The sequence below is a fragment of the Dendrobium catenatum genome, unplaced genomic scaffold (genome assembly GCF_001605985.2).
Source record: "Dendrobium catenatum unplaced genomic scaffold, ASM160598v2 fragScaff_scaffold_199, whole genome shotgun sequence".
NCBI lineage: Eukaryota > Viridiplantae > Streptophyta > Magnoliopsida > Asparagales > Orchidaceae > Dendrobium > Dendrobium catenatum.
In genome coordinates, this window is record NW_021318661.1 from 342,626 (window position 1) to 359,311 (window position 16,686).

The window sequence follows — 16,686 nt, forward strand, 5'->3', positions numbered from 1 at the left end:
AGAGTTTATCGGCAATCCAAAGTGTAACATGCCTTGGAGGTACCAGAGCAAGCATTTGATAGATTGAAAATGATGCATTAATGACGTATGCATGTTTGCTTGTGAGGCTCACGAGTTGGACTCCCATATGTATAACAAATATTTTATGCAAGTGGGTCTCATAGGAGGTAGTCAACAACCAAAGTAAAATTTTTTGAATAATCATGACATGAATTTTTTAATATATTATGTTAATGTTAGGGTGTTATCTAGAAGCAATGCACTGTATGGCCTGAATACATTGAGAAGTGTGCAAGTGCTGCTGCATTGTCTCATAGGTGCAGTGATAAATAAGCAAGTGTTCCAACATTTTGAATGAATGTGGGAAAATAAATTAGTTAATGATACTAGAATTATGATGAAAATTTGGAATGTTGGTTCTTTTTTTGACAAATTAATGGAATTTATAGATAATATGATTCACAGGAAGATAAATGTTCCATGTATTCAAAAAATTAATTGGGTTGGAGAGAAGACTAAAGAGATTGATAGTTTAAGATTTAAATTATAGTATGCAGTTAGGAGTCTTATTATAAATGATGCAGGTGTGATTATAAATAAGAGTTTGAAGGATAATATTGTAAAAATTAATAAAATTGAAGATAAAATTATAACTTTAAATATTGTTTTTTATGCTAAGATCATTAATATTATAAATTTTTATGCTTCTCAAGTAGGTTTGGATATATGTTTAAAATTAAAATTTTAGAGATATACAATAATTAATATAAAGAATATCTATTAAAAAAAGTTTTTATTGGACGATATTTAAATGGACATGTTGATAGAGTGGTAAAAAATTTTAGAAGTATTCATATGGTAGGACCATATTAAAATTTTGCTCTAGCTTATGATTTTGTAATTGCTAATACCTTATTTAAGAAAAAAGAGGAGCATCTTATCACTTATAAAAATAAATATAATAAAATTCAGATTGATTATTTTCTTATATGAAAATAGATCATTTAAATTGCAAATATTATAAAGTTATTTCAAATAAAAATTTATGTACCAACATGACTTATTTATTTTGGACTTTAAGATGAATATGTGAAATATGAAAAATAAAGTAAAATGTTATCCAAAGATTATATCGAGGCATTTAAAGAATACTAATAAAAAAAATTGAAGTAAGATTCAAATCTTAATATTTTGATTGTGCATGAGGAATCTAATTTTTTGTGGGACAAAGTAATTAGTATTCTAAAATGTTGCAAAGTGTGTGTTTGGAGTATAAAAAAGAAACGTAATAGTGAAAATAGTTGATGGTATACTCAAAATATACAAGAAAAGATGAAAAATAAGAAGTTTTGTTATAAAAATAAATTTAGATATGAAAATTTAGAAAATTGAGAAAGATATGAAGGATTCCATAAGTAGTTTAAGAAAGCAATAAACATTGAAAAAATTTAGCTTTTAATGATTAATATAATAGATCAGATGTTAAGAAGGGCTAAAGATGTATGTATAAGTTAGCTAAATAAAGAGATAAAAAAAGTAAGGATTTAGTTCAAGTATATTAAGGATGATATTCAACATAGGTGATGAGATATTTTGATAAATATTTCAACAAAGATTGTGATAATATGATTGACTTTAGTGATCTTAGCACCTTAAATGAAAATATGGATTTTTGTTTTTATTGTCATATTAGTAAAATCGAAGTGAAAGAAACTTTAAAAAAGTGAAGTATGGAAATGCTTAAAAGATGAAGGAATTTATTGACTTCCTAACTTTTTAATATTATTTTGAAGATTAAAAAGATGTTAAATGAGTGGAAAAGAGTGTGTTAGTTTATATTTTTAAGAATAAAGGTGATGCACAAAATGTTTGCATTATAGAGGAATTAAGTTAATGTATCATACATTAAAACTTTGGGAGAGAGTTATTAAGCATAGATTACGACGTGATGCTAATTTTTCTCAAAATCAATTTAGAGTCATGCCGGGTAGGTCTATTATGTAAACTATACATTTATTGAGAGGTTTGATGGAGAGTATTGAGAGAATAAAGAGGATCTACATATGATATTTATTGATTTAAGGAAAGCATATGATAAAGTTTCAAGAGAAGTGCTCTGAAGTGTTAAAAAAAAGGAGTTAATACTGTTTATATTCAAGTCATTAAGGATATGTATGCAAGAGCTATTACTTGTTCAAACACAAGGTGATTTGACTATGTATTTTCTTATTTCAGTTGGATTATAACAAGGATTAGCTTTAAGCCTACGTCTTTTTGCTTTAGTTATGAATGTTCTTACTATATATTTGCAAGCAGATGTACCTTGGTATATGCTTTTTGCTGATGATATTATTCTTGTTGATAAGACTAGAAATGGAGTTGAAGGAAAACTTGAATTATGGAAGTTCAACTTAGAGTTTAAAGGTTTTCATTTGAGTAGATCTAAAATCAAATATATGGAGTGCAATTTTAGTAGTAATATATTTAGTGAAGGGATTGTGACTTTGGGCAATCAAGTCATTAAAAAGAGTACACGTTTGAGATATCTCGAGTTTATTATTCAAAATGATGGTGACATAGATGGGGATATTATTAGTTGAATTCAAGTTTGATGGTTAAAGTGGAGGAATGCATTGGGCCTATCGTGTGACAGAAAAATACCCCTCAATTTTAAAGTTATGTGTAAGTCAATTTTTTATCATGAATTTTGGCGGCCTCCCAATATCTTCTTCTTGAATTAGGCATCTTTGGGAGTGCTGGGCCTTTTTATCACACTAAGAAAGACTTGTATGATCGATGTTGTAAGACACTGTGATTAGTGGTGGGGGGAGGGGGGTCTTCTATCCTACCGCGTAAAAAAAAGCAGTGGGTCTTAATGTATGTGCTTAGAATTTGCAATGTTTTCTAACTGCATCAAGAAAGATGCATAGAAGTATGAATATTTGAATTTTCCCTATCGTGCTAAAAAAAAACGCACTCGAGGCTTATCCTTTCCATCATTAATTCCGACTAAGAGTTTTTGCCATCATGTTAAAAAATACGCATATAGGTTCTGCTCATTATGCTAAATGCATCGCACTCAGGATTTTTTGAGATTTAAAGGTTACATTTTTTTAATGCCTATGAATGAGTTGTAGTGACAAAGCGAGCATATTTTTCATTCACTTTTATCTTGCTCCACCATTAACTTAGATTTGAGGCTTCTTTAAAGTGCATGAAGTGAATCCAAATCAAGTTACTTTATTTTAAGAGATTCCAACATATGTGCTTTGACTATTTTCAAATCTAAGTTGTTGAAAACACAAGGCTACATTTTAAGATCAATTTTCTTTGTTACTCTCTCCATAGACGTGCTGCAAGAGAGTTGTCTTCCCCACACCACCAAGACTCACCATTGATGATATAGAAGTGTTGTTCTACATAGTAGTGGCAATAATATGAGTTTGATTTGAATTTGATGGCTTCCTCAACCACTAGACTACGCTTCTCCCACCTCACTTTTTTTTTGCTTAAGAAAAACGGAAGCCCTAATAGGGTTCATGATATGATCTACGCAAGAAAAGGGAAGATTGGTAGTTACTGAAATCTTTGAGAAGGGAAATCGAGTGGGAGTCATAGGCCAGGCAAGGTCAATGTTGGCCACATTCCTGAATTTTTAATTCTTTGAAAGAATCATTCATCCTTGGGAAGCTTCTCATCTCCATCGACAATTTCTCCTCCTTAAACATCTACTGTTCCTACTATCTATGCATAGTAAAACACGCTAAAGAGTTTGGATCATCTCCTTTGTGTATTGCTTGACCCGATGCCTTCCACGCTTCTCTATCATCTAGTGCTTAGAGAATTTGGCTAGGATTGGAGGGAGTGAGAGAACGAAAGAGTGTGAGGGTTGGGAGAGCTAGAGTGTCGGACAAGAGCACTTGAGTGCGAATAAGTGACGGAGAAGGCTACAAGAGAGCGAGATAGAGAGAGAAGGGTATGAGTGATTTCACACCTGGACAGCTAGAGCATGGTGCGCGGATGGTTGGGTGCAGGATGAAAGGAGGAAGATATTTTTTTTTTTATAATTTAAATTAGCTTGAATCAAATCATATTTGTTATAAAATAGTTGATCCTACAGATCTTTTAAAGTTACTTTGAATATTAACTTGAGATTTAGATTTTATAATTTTTTCTTATAATATTCTTGGATGTCATTGTAAGGTAAGAGTTGAACTATAGACTAGTCATTGATCTTATATTTATGAATTTTATTGTCATCTATTTTCTAATATATTTTTATCTTGCCTCTTTTGTGGTAAATTTTTTAACTAGAGGAGGCCAGAAGGAATGCCATGCAATGAGCCTATTAAGGAAATAATTCAAGCTATAATGGATAGCCACGACTCGGGGAACTGCTAATGTGGATGATAGGCTTGAATACTATGAGGAAATGCTGAGAGATTGTAGTGCCTATGATGAATTCTTCATGCAATCATTCGCACTTTACTTCAAGCTTGACCTCTCCATCTATAATGATCCTGTAGATTGGGTACCACCATGGGGTTTAAATGTAGGGAGCATAACTCACTAAAGAGTGCTGTTGAATAGGTGAATTACGTGATATGCGACATCGTAGACTTAGATACTGATATCGTTGAGCAGCTTTCTGGTTGTGTGGGGTTATATCCCATGGGCGCGATATGTTTTGCAGGCGTATAAGAGTATTTTGAAAGAGGCATGTGTTTATGATGCCATATGTGTCTCGCTGATCAACATTGAGAGCATTCCTTCCTACACAGGTCAAAAGAGTAACTAGGTTTTGCGATCCAACCACCAATACTTATTGGATGGGCCTATAAGAGCTGACCATTACACTGTGGGATCTTAAAGAAATATCTAGATTGCCAATCTTTGGTCATCGTTATGAGATAACTACTTTGAATGAGGAGCTCTTTTACAAGCAAACTTCCCATGATGGAAATAGGTGAGGGGAATTGATTTAGCAGTGGTTTTCCCTAAGATTCTAGGCCATTTTTGACAAGTTTGCAGAGTGAACAGGCTACTAATGGTTTTTTCACACCATTCTTCCCTTAGACATTTGGATTCGTAACTTTCTTTGGGAGGACAGTCTTGTTTAGCCCACCATTCTGTTATACAACCTTTTAGAGTTTGGCATGGAGCATGATGGTCTATTGGTGGAGTTTGCCAAGCCATTTGTAGAGGTTGAGTATATGTCTCCCTCCATCCCAAGTATGGGTGAAAATTTATTACTGATGGGCTTTTTGGTTACTCAGATCACATCTTTCCTCTTCCTACAATTGGGGGGGGGGGGGACAATTGGGGGGGGGGGTGTTCTATATGGTTCAGTGATCTACTGAACCAATCTACTGGTAGCCAACTAGCTTTCTCGTTTTGAGTGGCTCTCCTTGGTTCCTGTAATTCCCATTAGAATATACAGGATTTTAAGGATAATCCCATAGACTACTTCATTCAATGTGCTGAATTTAGTTATTTCTTACTATTAAAAATTTATGCCTACATTCATATCCACATTTCAGGAACATTCAATTGCTTGTAATATCCGCTACACTTTTTGAATAAGGGATACCCCATTGTCATGCAACTTTTAGAAGCATCTTCCACCTTGGATCAAGAGTGTGTGAGACTTTTCTTCTTTATCCCAAATCTCTCATTGATTGATTTTTCTTAGTGCATCAACCAGAGATAGGCAGTTTATCTAGCAACTTTGATGAAAATAGATATAGTTGATGATATTAATCATTATAGTAGGTATGCTCTATTTTTTGCAGGTCAAATTTGCAGATTAGTAAGTATTTTATTAACATGAGATTCGTGTGATTGTACTATTGCTTTAGCCGATCAGTAGTCTTGGAAGGATATTAGCTAAATAGAGTTGCTCGATGATTTAGGTTTTCACAAGCAATTATGTGTGAAGGCTTGCCTTTTCTCTCTCGTATGGTAGATGTCATCCAGATGAGTTCAATGCCTCTAGAAATATGCATATATGTTGATGCTATGATTTGAGGTTACCTACATAGGCTCTATTTTAGGTCTAAATTTCGTATGACACCACTAAATAGTCATACAAGAGTCTGTTATACTTAACTGACTTGGGTAAGATTATCTTTTTCCACCTTTCATAGAGCGTGATGCCATGAGATGTGAACGCCACGAGAGCTCGTTAGGGTCTCATTGTAAAAGGCCTCGACGAAGCTCTGTGCACATCAATCTAAGTGAATGTACCGTCTTTGCTTACAATTATTTTTATTTGTTTGAATCTCTTTGTTATGCTTGATGCTTTTACGACTTAATTACATGTGGTAAGGTGATTGCAATTTTGGAGGAGACCATTCCTTCTCCCACCAGAGTGCCTGAAAAGGGAACCCTCTCTAGGTTATGCTAGACATGAGAATTTATAATGTTAATAATCTTTATTTCGACAACAATCTTTAAAGTTATAATTATATTTCCAATTCTATTAATTTCTACAGCATTATCATTTAAACTCTTATTTTTAATAGTTAAGAGGAATTTGTTGTAGCTTGGGAGTGTAAGAAGGCATGATTTTTTTTGGGGCTTTTGTATATGATTTAGTTAAGTTTTAGAGTGAGGCGTATGCCTCATTCTAGCAAGGCAAGGTGCGCCTAAAGGATGGCCTCTGCTAAGATGAGCGCGTAAGCCTTATAAAAAAGCTCGAGGTGTAATCCTTGAGGGGTTTTTCATTGAAATTGCGCTAAGGTGGGCCCAACGAAAGCTTTATATTGCGCAATTTTAAACAATGCTTTAACAAAACGACACAATTCCTTGTATGACTCATACTTGAATACCATAGTTTAAATCATAACTATCATTCCCCTTAGTTTTCTCTACAACACATTTAGTTTTCCGAATGTAAAGAATTTTTATCTTTCTATAAATCATAATATTTATTAATCCCTTTAATTTGTTTATAAGAGAACCTATGTTTTATGTTTCTATTTTAATTATAGTTTCATAAACAGGCTTCTATGTTCGCATCTAGCTATGATGTGGAAACCCTTGCTTATTTAACACTGCACCCGGGCGCAGGTGCAGCATCCCTTGCACACTTTTCACTTTATTAAGATTATACAATACGTTGCTTCAAGGGAATGTCGTAACATTAAAACAATATATTAAAGGATTCAAGTCATGATTATTTAACAAATTTTACGCGAGCTATCAACTGCTTAGCACTACCCTATACTTTTTTCATTTAGCGCTTGAGATCAGGAATGACAATGTTAATATCATATTGAAAATTTAGGAAAAAAAAAAGATGATCTAAAATTACTAGAAGGAAAAATAAGATGATGATGTTTGACAATTTCACTTTCTTAAAAAGAGAAGGAAACACATATTATTTGTTTTAAAAGAGAGATGCTCTAGCCTACAATGATGTTCTCTAATTGCTTCTATATTTTAGTGTGAAAATGGAGGAATATGACTAGTGGTTTCTATCTTCAAGAAGATATAGCTTATCTTGTTCCATATCTTGCCTAATCATCTTCAAGTGAGGTCCTGAATTTCACAATGATTAACAAAAAAAAAAATGTTACCTTGCATTGTGATTTTTAATGATTTTATGAATTGATAGAAGATTTATCACAAGATGCTCGAAACATGTACATTATTGAGGGTAACTATGAAGAAAATAGAAAATTTTTCTTGAGTTGCACTAATTGTTAAAGAACCATTGATCACTTTTATGTTTATACTATTAGAGCAAAGTTTGTATGTTTGGAAGAGATTGACAAAACTTGCCATATGCTCAATGGCTCCTAAATTTAGGATTCATGCAAAAGGAGAAATGAGAAAAAGATCAAAATGGTCCTTTCTCAAAATACAATTGTCTCTAAAAACATAAAGTTTTAAATCATTTGATTTTGAGCTAGAGAATATGATTTGAATGGTTTTTCTTAAGAGTTAAAGGAAGTTCCTAAGTTCTTAAAATTTTCTGGGTTATGCCCTTTTGATTATGCAAAACAGGCCAGCCCTTTTTGGAGACCTTTTTCTCCACAAGAGATTGGGGTTTTTCGTGAAGTTTTCAATAATTTCTTTTATATTCCTTTTTCTTTTACATTAGTTACAATATAGATTGCCTTTAGAAGAGGACTTTTGTCCATTTTTAAGGAAGAATCTATGACAGCAAATCCTAAACTTTGAATTTCAGTGGTTGTTATGGCAATGTTTTGGAGACTGAATTGTCGAGCATTACCATCATTTTTCCTTCCTCAGCTCTTATAAGAGAGGATATCTCATTTGAAGATGGTAGATTTTCTTTGCTTAAAATTTGGACATGAACTTGGTCAAAGTTATTATTGAGTCCTTCAAGAAACTCTCTTTTCTATTTCTATAAACTTTTTAAAAATTACCATGTCATCTTAAGTTATTGGTAATAATACAATTTAAGCTAATAAACCTTTATTGCATTAAGGTATTCAATAACACAAAGGTTATCTTGTTTGGTTATTGAGATCTTAGTTTTGATTTTGTAGATGAGATAAGATATTTTACTTTTAACTGCATATATGTGATGGTCTCTCAAACTTTTTTTGTGACAAATTGAATCGTGTATGACTCACTGATTTCAGGCATTATGGTAATCCATAGCCATATCATAATCATGAAATTAGCTTCATCCAAAAGTACAAACTTTGGGGCCTTTTGCTTTGGAAGAGGATCCATAAGATGATTGATCTTTCCCTTTTCTTTTAAAAATGTCTTCATAATTTTGGATGGCTTCAAATAGTTGCTCTCATTCTGATAGGAAATACTTGATTTCAAGTATTTCCTATTCACTTTTACAACAAATCTCAATGCAAACGGCTGTCCACAGCAGGAAAACAGCCAAAACCGTGGAAAAACAGGGAAAAACTGAGAAGAATTTGGAGAAAAGACTTGTATTTTACTAGTAGATGCAAGGAAATAGCAAGATACAATTGATCCTCAATTCGAGAGGAGGATCGATCTCTCCCAAATCTCTAGACGCCGCTAGAGCCCAAAGAAATCCTAAATCTAAGAGATCTCAAATTTCAGCCAAATTCAAGATGCCCTAACCCTAGGAAAACAAAGTATTTAATGCATACAAATCAAAATGAATTCTCTAAACAGTCCCTACATTCAATTTCCCTCCTAATATTCCTCAAAATTCCTTCCTAAAACGCTCCCGCAAAGCTGGCGAATCGACCTCCGCCCAGGCGGAAAATTTCCCTGTTCCGCCCTTAAGCCGGTTCCGCCTGGACCGGCTGGTCCGGTCCAGTGGACCGGTTAACACATTCAAGCAATTTTAGGATTGTAGCCTCTGAAGTTTATCTTTACTCTGTATCACTATTAATGATGATCAGCTCCTTGGAAGGGAAGTTAAAGGAGCCGTATATAACGAAGAGATGAAAAAATCCCAATAATAAGGAAAAAAAAAGAAAAATGGAACAAAGGTTGGTGAAAGAAGGAAACCTTAGGCTAATACCATGTATAAAAGTAGAAAAGTATAAAATATGTAAAAACTATTTAGAGTTTTTATTGCTTTTTTCTGTACAAAGTATGGGGGTATATATAGACTTTTCCAAGAGTATTACAATGAAAATAAACCAGAACTTATTAAAAAAAGGAAAAAATGCCCAGGTGGAGTTGGCTGCTATGGGTAGCACATGCATTGCAATTCTAGGGCCATGATGAGATCGATCTAACTCTTAATCCGTGTTCTCAAAGATTCCTGCCAAGGTTATTCAGCACAACAAGGTTGGATCATGGGTGGGATTGGGACAGGAGCCCCTGCATGCGTAGGCTGTGGGCCCCACAGTCTCCAGCAACAATCCAATTAGCATGGTCAGTTCTTTATTGAAGGCAGATCTACTCTTTCAGACTGTGGATTTAAATTTCGGTGGAACTCGTTTGTTATTTGGTATGTTAAATTGTGATAGATTGATAAAAATAATGTTTAGTAGCTTATGACCTTAAGCCCATGTTTGTTTATATATGTCATCTCTTTTCAATTGAACTGTCTGGAAAATCATGACCTCCTTTTCTACTGCATATGACTGTTTATCTGTTGATTTATAATCAATTTAAATGACTTTTTTTGCATTTTGCAGGATCATCGCCAATTCAAGCAGAGGTATTATGAGTTCCTAGATTATTATGATGTCTCAAATGGGCCTATATTTTTGAAAATTTGTGGTGAATCTACTTGTCCTGGAATTGTAAACGACTATACCTCTGTAAGCTCTCTAACTATGATTTTGAGTAATGCTTTTCCACTAATATGCCCGAAAGATGGTGATTTTTTTCCCTTTAAATATGTTATGCTAATCTATCTTTTTGAGCTGTTAATGGGAATCAGTGGCAGAAAGAGATTCATGTACCCTGAATAGTTGTAATATGGCTTTGTATGATTTGTTATTTCTTACAAAATTAAAGTAATGACTTTGGTTCTAAAACTATCTTACCAGAGGAACTTGGAAGTCTATCCTTCTGGTAATACGACTTGTAATTTTGCAGTTTAATAAACAAAGTTCATTTATTTGTTATGACAAGCAAAATGTACTAAGCGAACTTATGTTTTACAAGTTATAATATGATTAATTTTCATGACCTTTAACAATAATAATGGTTGAGTTTAGGTTTTGTTCTTCTTTCACTGCTAGCATAAATTGCTAAAAATGAGTGCTGGAGATGAAAACGTTGCAAGAATACTATTGTGATGAACATTTTCTTAAGGAACGCAAGGCGTTGTGTTTATTCCAGCGTTGGATAATTGAAAATATGTTAATTTAGAAATGTCGAGTGGGTCCCCCTCACTCATAAACTTAAACTTTGGGTTGAAAACGAATTTGTCCACTAGTGTATTTGGCCTAACTTTGATTTTCTATTTAGTTCGCTCCCTAGTAAGTGGTATCATAGTATCATAGTTTATAAATTGTCTGAGATTGAGTTGTTCATACAGTTTATGGTTCCCATAGGTCTCAGTCAGCTTCTAAGATGGTTAGGATTCAAGAGTGGGTGATTGAAGGACTTTTGGTGCATTATATTCAATGATGTTGAAAATCTTCTGTTTGAGGGGGAGTGATGGTTGATATGGAAAGCTCTCATGTAAGCTACAGATTGTTAGGAACCTCAAAGATTTGCATCTAGTTTCACATTGGGTAATTAAAGAAATGTTGGGCAGAAATATAAAGTCTTTGATCTTATCGACAAGCTTAAGATTTGGGTTGAAAATGAGTTTAACTACTGGTGTATTTGACCGAAGTTTGGTTCCTTATTTAGCCAATTCTCTAACAAAATTTTCCGCTCCAAGGGTGTTCATGGTGTATCCCTATGATAACCTAATTAGACATTTTTTAGCATATTGCGTTATTCACTTGTCCTTTATTTTGCAGGTGTTAGCAGAAAAATTTGGTGCTGCTTTAGTTTCTCTTGAACATCGTTATTATGGGATGAGCTCCCCTTTCAAGCTTACAATAACAGAAAATTTAAGATATCTGTCCTCAAAGCAAGCATTGTTTGACTTGGCTGTTTTTCGCCAGTATTATCAGGTCCTTATGACTCTTGCTGCAGCTTCATTTTTTCTAAAAGATTTATTATTGGATTTGTAGGTTGTGTTCCCTGGATTTTGTAAGAGTTAAATATTTTTTTAGCGTCTAGGAATGCAAATTGTTGAAATACATTAATTTAATTTTGCTAAAAAGGTGCGAGGTCATGTGCAAGAAATCAATTTGATAGTTTTATGTCGATAGCAAACAATGATGCAAAATGTTTTGATTTCTTATTTTGAAAGCATGCATGAATCCATCCACAGAGCGAACACCATCATGCATACATTTAATATAGAATAATAATGAAATAAAGCATTTTTTATGGCTCTGGTAGGCATTCATACACTGCACAAGAAAAAGAAAATGCCTTCAACTATTAGTCTATGTGTAGTACAATTTTGTTATCAATGTGGAGTTTTTGGCAGTCCCTTAAACTTGCATCGATCATGCTATTATTTTCTAAATCATTTTCTGCAAATTTGTTTTATTTTTTATATTTGAAAGGAATCATTGAACTCAAAATACAACCGCTCAAAAGTTGAAAGCCCCTGGATTGTTTTTGGTGTTTCATACCCTGGGGCTCTCAGTGCCTGGTTCCGTTTGAAGTTCCCTCATTTAACATGTGGGAGCCTTGCAAGCTCAGCCGTGGTTCTTGCAGTCTACAACTTCTCCAAGTTCGACCAGCAGGTGCATGACTGCTCATTTACCCAGATATTGCTAACTCTTCTGCATTTTATCATGTAATTACATCTTAAGGGCTGCATTTGTCATATTTTCCATGGATAATGTGCTCTATTTTTTCATCTTCTTATAAGGTTGGTGATTCAGCTGGTCCTGAATGTAAATCTGTTCTTCAAGAAATAACCAAGCTTGTCGACGAACAACTTCCATTGGATGGAGTAGCAGTAAAGGATTTGTTTGGTGCTTCTTCGGTATTTTATCATAATGAATAAATTCTATATATATTAAAATTGAAACCTTTGATGTGACTGCAATATATAGTGAATTGCTTTGCCTTCAACATTGTTAACACGATCATCTTCTTTCTCTCTGTTGTAAAGAGCTAACTTCATTTGGAATAAACTTCAAAGAGTTGCTATAATGGTGGCATTCATTATGAATATCTTCATTTTACCTCAAGTTTGCTACTTTCTGTATTGTTGTTTGTGGGATACTTTCTAATAATCAAAACATTATAGGTCTTTTTTCTTTTTCATATTACTTATTTTTGTCATGATTTTTTATGGACCTGATAATAGGTTCGGCTTGGCTGAAAACTGAGACTTTATTTTGTTGAACAAACCTAGCGAGAGCTTTGTGCTTTTCATTGTTGCTCTAGATTGTTTTTTCGTATTTTTTATGAGCACTGGGTATTAGATGCATTTGCATGTGTAGGGATAAGTGCTTAAGTTTGTACTAATAAAATGTTTGGTGGAGTTAAGTGTTAGTTTTTATATTACTGGCAGATATGACGCCTAATATGAATCAAATTGTTCAACCTGAAAAGGGCATTTGATTATACAGTCGTCACCTATTTGAAGTCCTGTGAAGTCATTTTTGCATTTTCAAAAGCAATATGCCTATAAATGAATTCCATCCTAAGAAAGAAGGGGTTGTGTTACATACTTTCTTTGCCAAGAGCATTTTAAATGGATCTCCTTGTTAAAATTAAGATCATCTGGTTTTGAAGTTTTCCTATTTTGTTAGCTTGTTGGTTTATCTTCTGGGCTATAATTATTTGGGCTCCATGTAGGGTTTAGTTTTAGTGAAATCTTCATTTTGAAATATTATACATCAATGCATATTTCCTTGCAATTCTAATTTTATTCATTTCTCTATAATTTATGCGTCAGTGTGTTTTTTTGCTTATTAAATTATGCTTCACATGCTTGTAGGTTAAGGATGATGTTGACTTCTTATACTTGTTGGCTGATGCTGCAGCTATAGCAGTATGTGTCTCTTTTCTTATATCAAATCTCTGCAATCCCTCTTCCGACTAAATTCTAGTTTGTTTGTGAACTTCTCAGTTCCAGTATGGCAATCCGGATGTGCTATGCTCCCCTCTGCTTGAAGCGAAGAAGTCAAAACAAAACTTGGTGGTACGTTCTCTTATTGATGACAATGTTCTACATAATAATATTTAGATGAGGTGTAATTCTTTCTGTTGATGGTGTTACTAATTTATGGCATGACTTTTCTTTTAAGAAGCGTGAAAAGATCATAACTATCGTCACCTTAGATTAGGCTCATGAAAAGTGAACTGAAATGCAAGCAGATTGAGTAAACCTCGTGTTTCAAGTCAACCAAGATCAATTTTAAAAAAATACCATAAAATTTTTTCTCATCTTACTCTTAGAAAGTAAAATAGTAGTGAGTTCCTGAAATGGTCATCAAATGTTGAGTGTGGAACTCAGTATACATTGGTAATTTCATGGTGTATATAGAAAAAGGGGACACCTTCAACCATATTTGCCTTTTCAACTAAAATAATCACTCCTAAAGTTGTCATTGTTATAGCTGACAGGACTATGGACATAAGTTTTCCTTTGTCCTGAGCGTTATCAATGACAATTGGATACCAGAATACCAGTTTTAATGCTGATACTCCAGTCAACGATGATGATGCGTTTAGGACCCAGCTTATATGTAAAAAAATTGAGCTTGACTGATTCTATAGATATTTATATTTGTCTAGAAATATCATGTTTGACTCTCACGCTAATCTTCATGTACAGTTAAATCTAAGTGCAGTTTTAGGTGTTTAGTCTGAAAACAAAAGTTATTAATGTTTTTAAGAGGTATTGCTAGGGTTACCCTTTACTTCATCTTCTACTTTTGGTTTAAAAGTTTTCAAAGTAGACCCTATAATATCTTGGAATTACTGAATAAATTTAAGAGAAGGATTGATTCACCTTTAAAAATTGTGTACCAACATATCAGCAAGCATGGGAAAAATGTTAACAGGACAGTGATTGTAGCGCATAGGCAGTAAAAGAAAAAGTGAAAACCCAATGCATCAACCAAAAGGAAATTGTAAATACATGTTACTCAATAGCATGAAAGAAAAGTGTGTAAAGAAGATCCTAGGTACATGGTGTACCAGATTTAGTGACGATGACAATGTTGATAATCATTATGGCCAGCATCAGTTGGTAGGTTGTATTTAATTGATTGAGGATAATAGCGAGGACTGTAGATTTAAGGATTACATTTATGATTTGACATTGACCGTGCCATTATGGGGAAGGTAAGATAGGCTATATTAATTCGGTAGATTAAGATGGAGACATTGTAATTTGCTGTCCTGTAGTTATGATATATCTTTTATTGCACTCATCATTGAGAAGGGAAGAAAGGTTTTATTTGACAATGATGCATGCAGATCCACTACAAAATTCATTGTGGTAAAAGGTAGTTTATTAGCCAATGATAGGACTCCAGTAGGGGTAGATGTAAATGGGTTTAGTGGAGGTATGATAGAGCCAAATGACTTGCTAGGGCTTGACCTTCAACGGACTCTTTTAGGAACTGGTTTGATGTGATTTGTGATAGCTTGCCAATTTAATTTATTGGGTAAAGCAAGATGCTCTAGTTGGCAATGGAGCCTTGGACTTCATTAGGGAATGGGTTGGGGATATACTGTATTTTTAACAAAGAGTAGTTGTTGTGATCATACCCAAGACAGTTGGAAAGCTTGAGAAGCAATCTATTAATCAAGCTTTTATCTTTTGATCATATGCTATTGATCCTATTGGTTCAAGTCATTTGGCTGAATACTAGGTTCGATTAGATTGGTGACGGTAGAATATTTGTTTTGATAATCCCAAATCTCTTCGATTATGCCAACCTTGCTCATGGGGGACCAATGGATTTTATCAGAAAAAGTCTACATTTCCTCCATGGGTTTTAAATCATTTCATCTTGTTTTATGCCATTTGAGATATTCTGGGCATTTCAAATATTTTTTATAAGTGGGAAATATGGGGAAAATGGAAAATGCACTCAATTATGGAGTTTGACAAAGAGATTTGAATAAAATAACATACTCATTGATTTGTATGAGGCAGGAGCTGAAAGTAGCTCTTATAATGTTTCAGCTTTTCGGTCCAACTGAAGGCTGAACCAATAGATCCAGGAACTCCTGGTTATTCCTTGGTTCTGTTCAGTCGAACCTGCAGCTGAACCAATCTCTGTAGTTGTTTTTAGGGTATTCTATTTATAAGGAACTGTTTTCCTCATTTGTAGTTAGAGAGGGAATTTGAATACATTCAAATTCAGCCAGAGCTGAATTCTCTGTATCCTGAGATTTTTATCCAGGTGGTGGTATTTTTAATAAGACAACAGTTTCTTTATTCTTCCTTTACTCTATTTCTATGCTTTGTTCTTTGTTTTGTTTATTCGGTGTCATTTGACATTAGAGCCACAAAATTCAGGATGCCGCCAAGAAGAGGAAATCCAAAGGTTGTCCAAGAACCGCCATTAAAGAGTTGCAGAGGAAATTAAACAATTGCAAGAAAGGCTTGCTGCCATGGAGTTTCGGCAACCAATGGAGTGCCAAAATGGAGGAGAAGCACAGCTTGAAGAGGCGAAGGAAAACCCTTTCCACCAAGAAGCCTCAAGTAAAGAGGATGAGGCAAGAAAACCGCCGCCAAATTTTGGATTTATTTTTGATCTTCTGGAATTTGAAGGATGCTAGGTCCGGATGAATTCATCAATCGATTACATACCATTAAACGAATTCTTGTATATAAAGAAGTTCCTCTAGGAAGCATTGTAAAACTTGTTGCCATCAAACTTAAGGGCAACGCATCTTTATGGTGGCAAATTTTGAAGCATTCTCGGCAAAGGGATGGAAAAACCAAGATTACAACATGAACCAAGATGAAGAAAGAGTTGCAACGGAAATTTTATTGGAACACTATTACCAGGATATGTTTCTTCAATTACATCATCTTTAACAACAAGAACTTTCTGTAGAAAATTATGCTGCTGAATTCGAGCATTTAGGGTTAAAACCTGAAGAAAAATACTATTGCTCATTTTCTTGGAGGCTTAAACCCGGCTATATATAATTTTGTTCAACCATAGCCTTATTGGACACTTGCAGATGTGATAAATCTTTCCCCAAAGA

The 16,686-nt window shown here is 34.0% G+C and overlaps 1 protein-coding gene across 1 annotated transcript in view; it reads left to right on the forward strand.

The window, feature by feature from the left end:
- The window catches only part of LOC110115601 (probable serine protease EDA2), a 31,235-nt gene that overhangs the window by 1,950 nt on the left and 12,599 nt on the right, over positions 1-16,686 (forward strand). The window contains exons 2-7 of the mRNA XM_028692953.1: positions 10,116-10,241; positions 11,400-11,555; positions 12,060-12,242; positions 12,371-12,487; positions 13,451-13,504; positions 13,583-13,654. Coding sequence (XP_028548786.1) covers positions 10,116-10,241; positions 11,400-11,555; positions 12,060-12,242; positions 12,371-12,487; positions 13,451-13,504; positions 13,583-13,654 — 708 coding nt within the window. The remainder of the gene's footprint in view (positions 1-10,115; positions 10,242-11,399; positions 11,556-12,059; positions 12,243-12,370; positions 12,488-13,450; positions 13,505-13,582; positions 13,655-16,686) is intronic.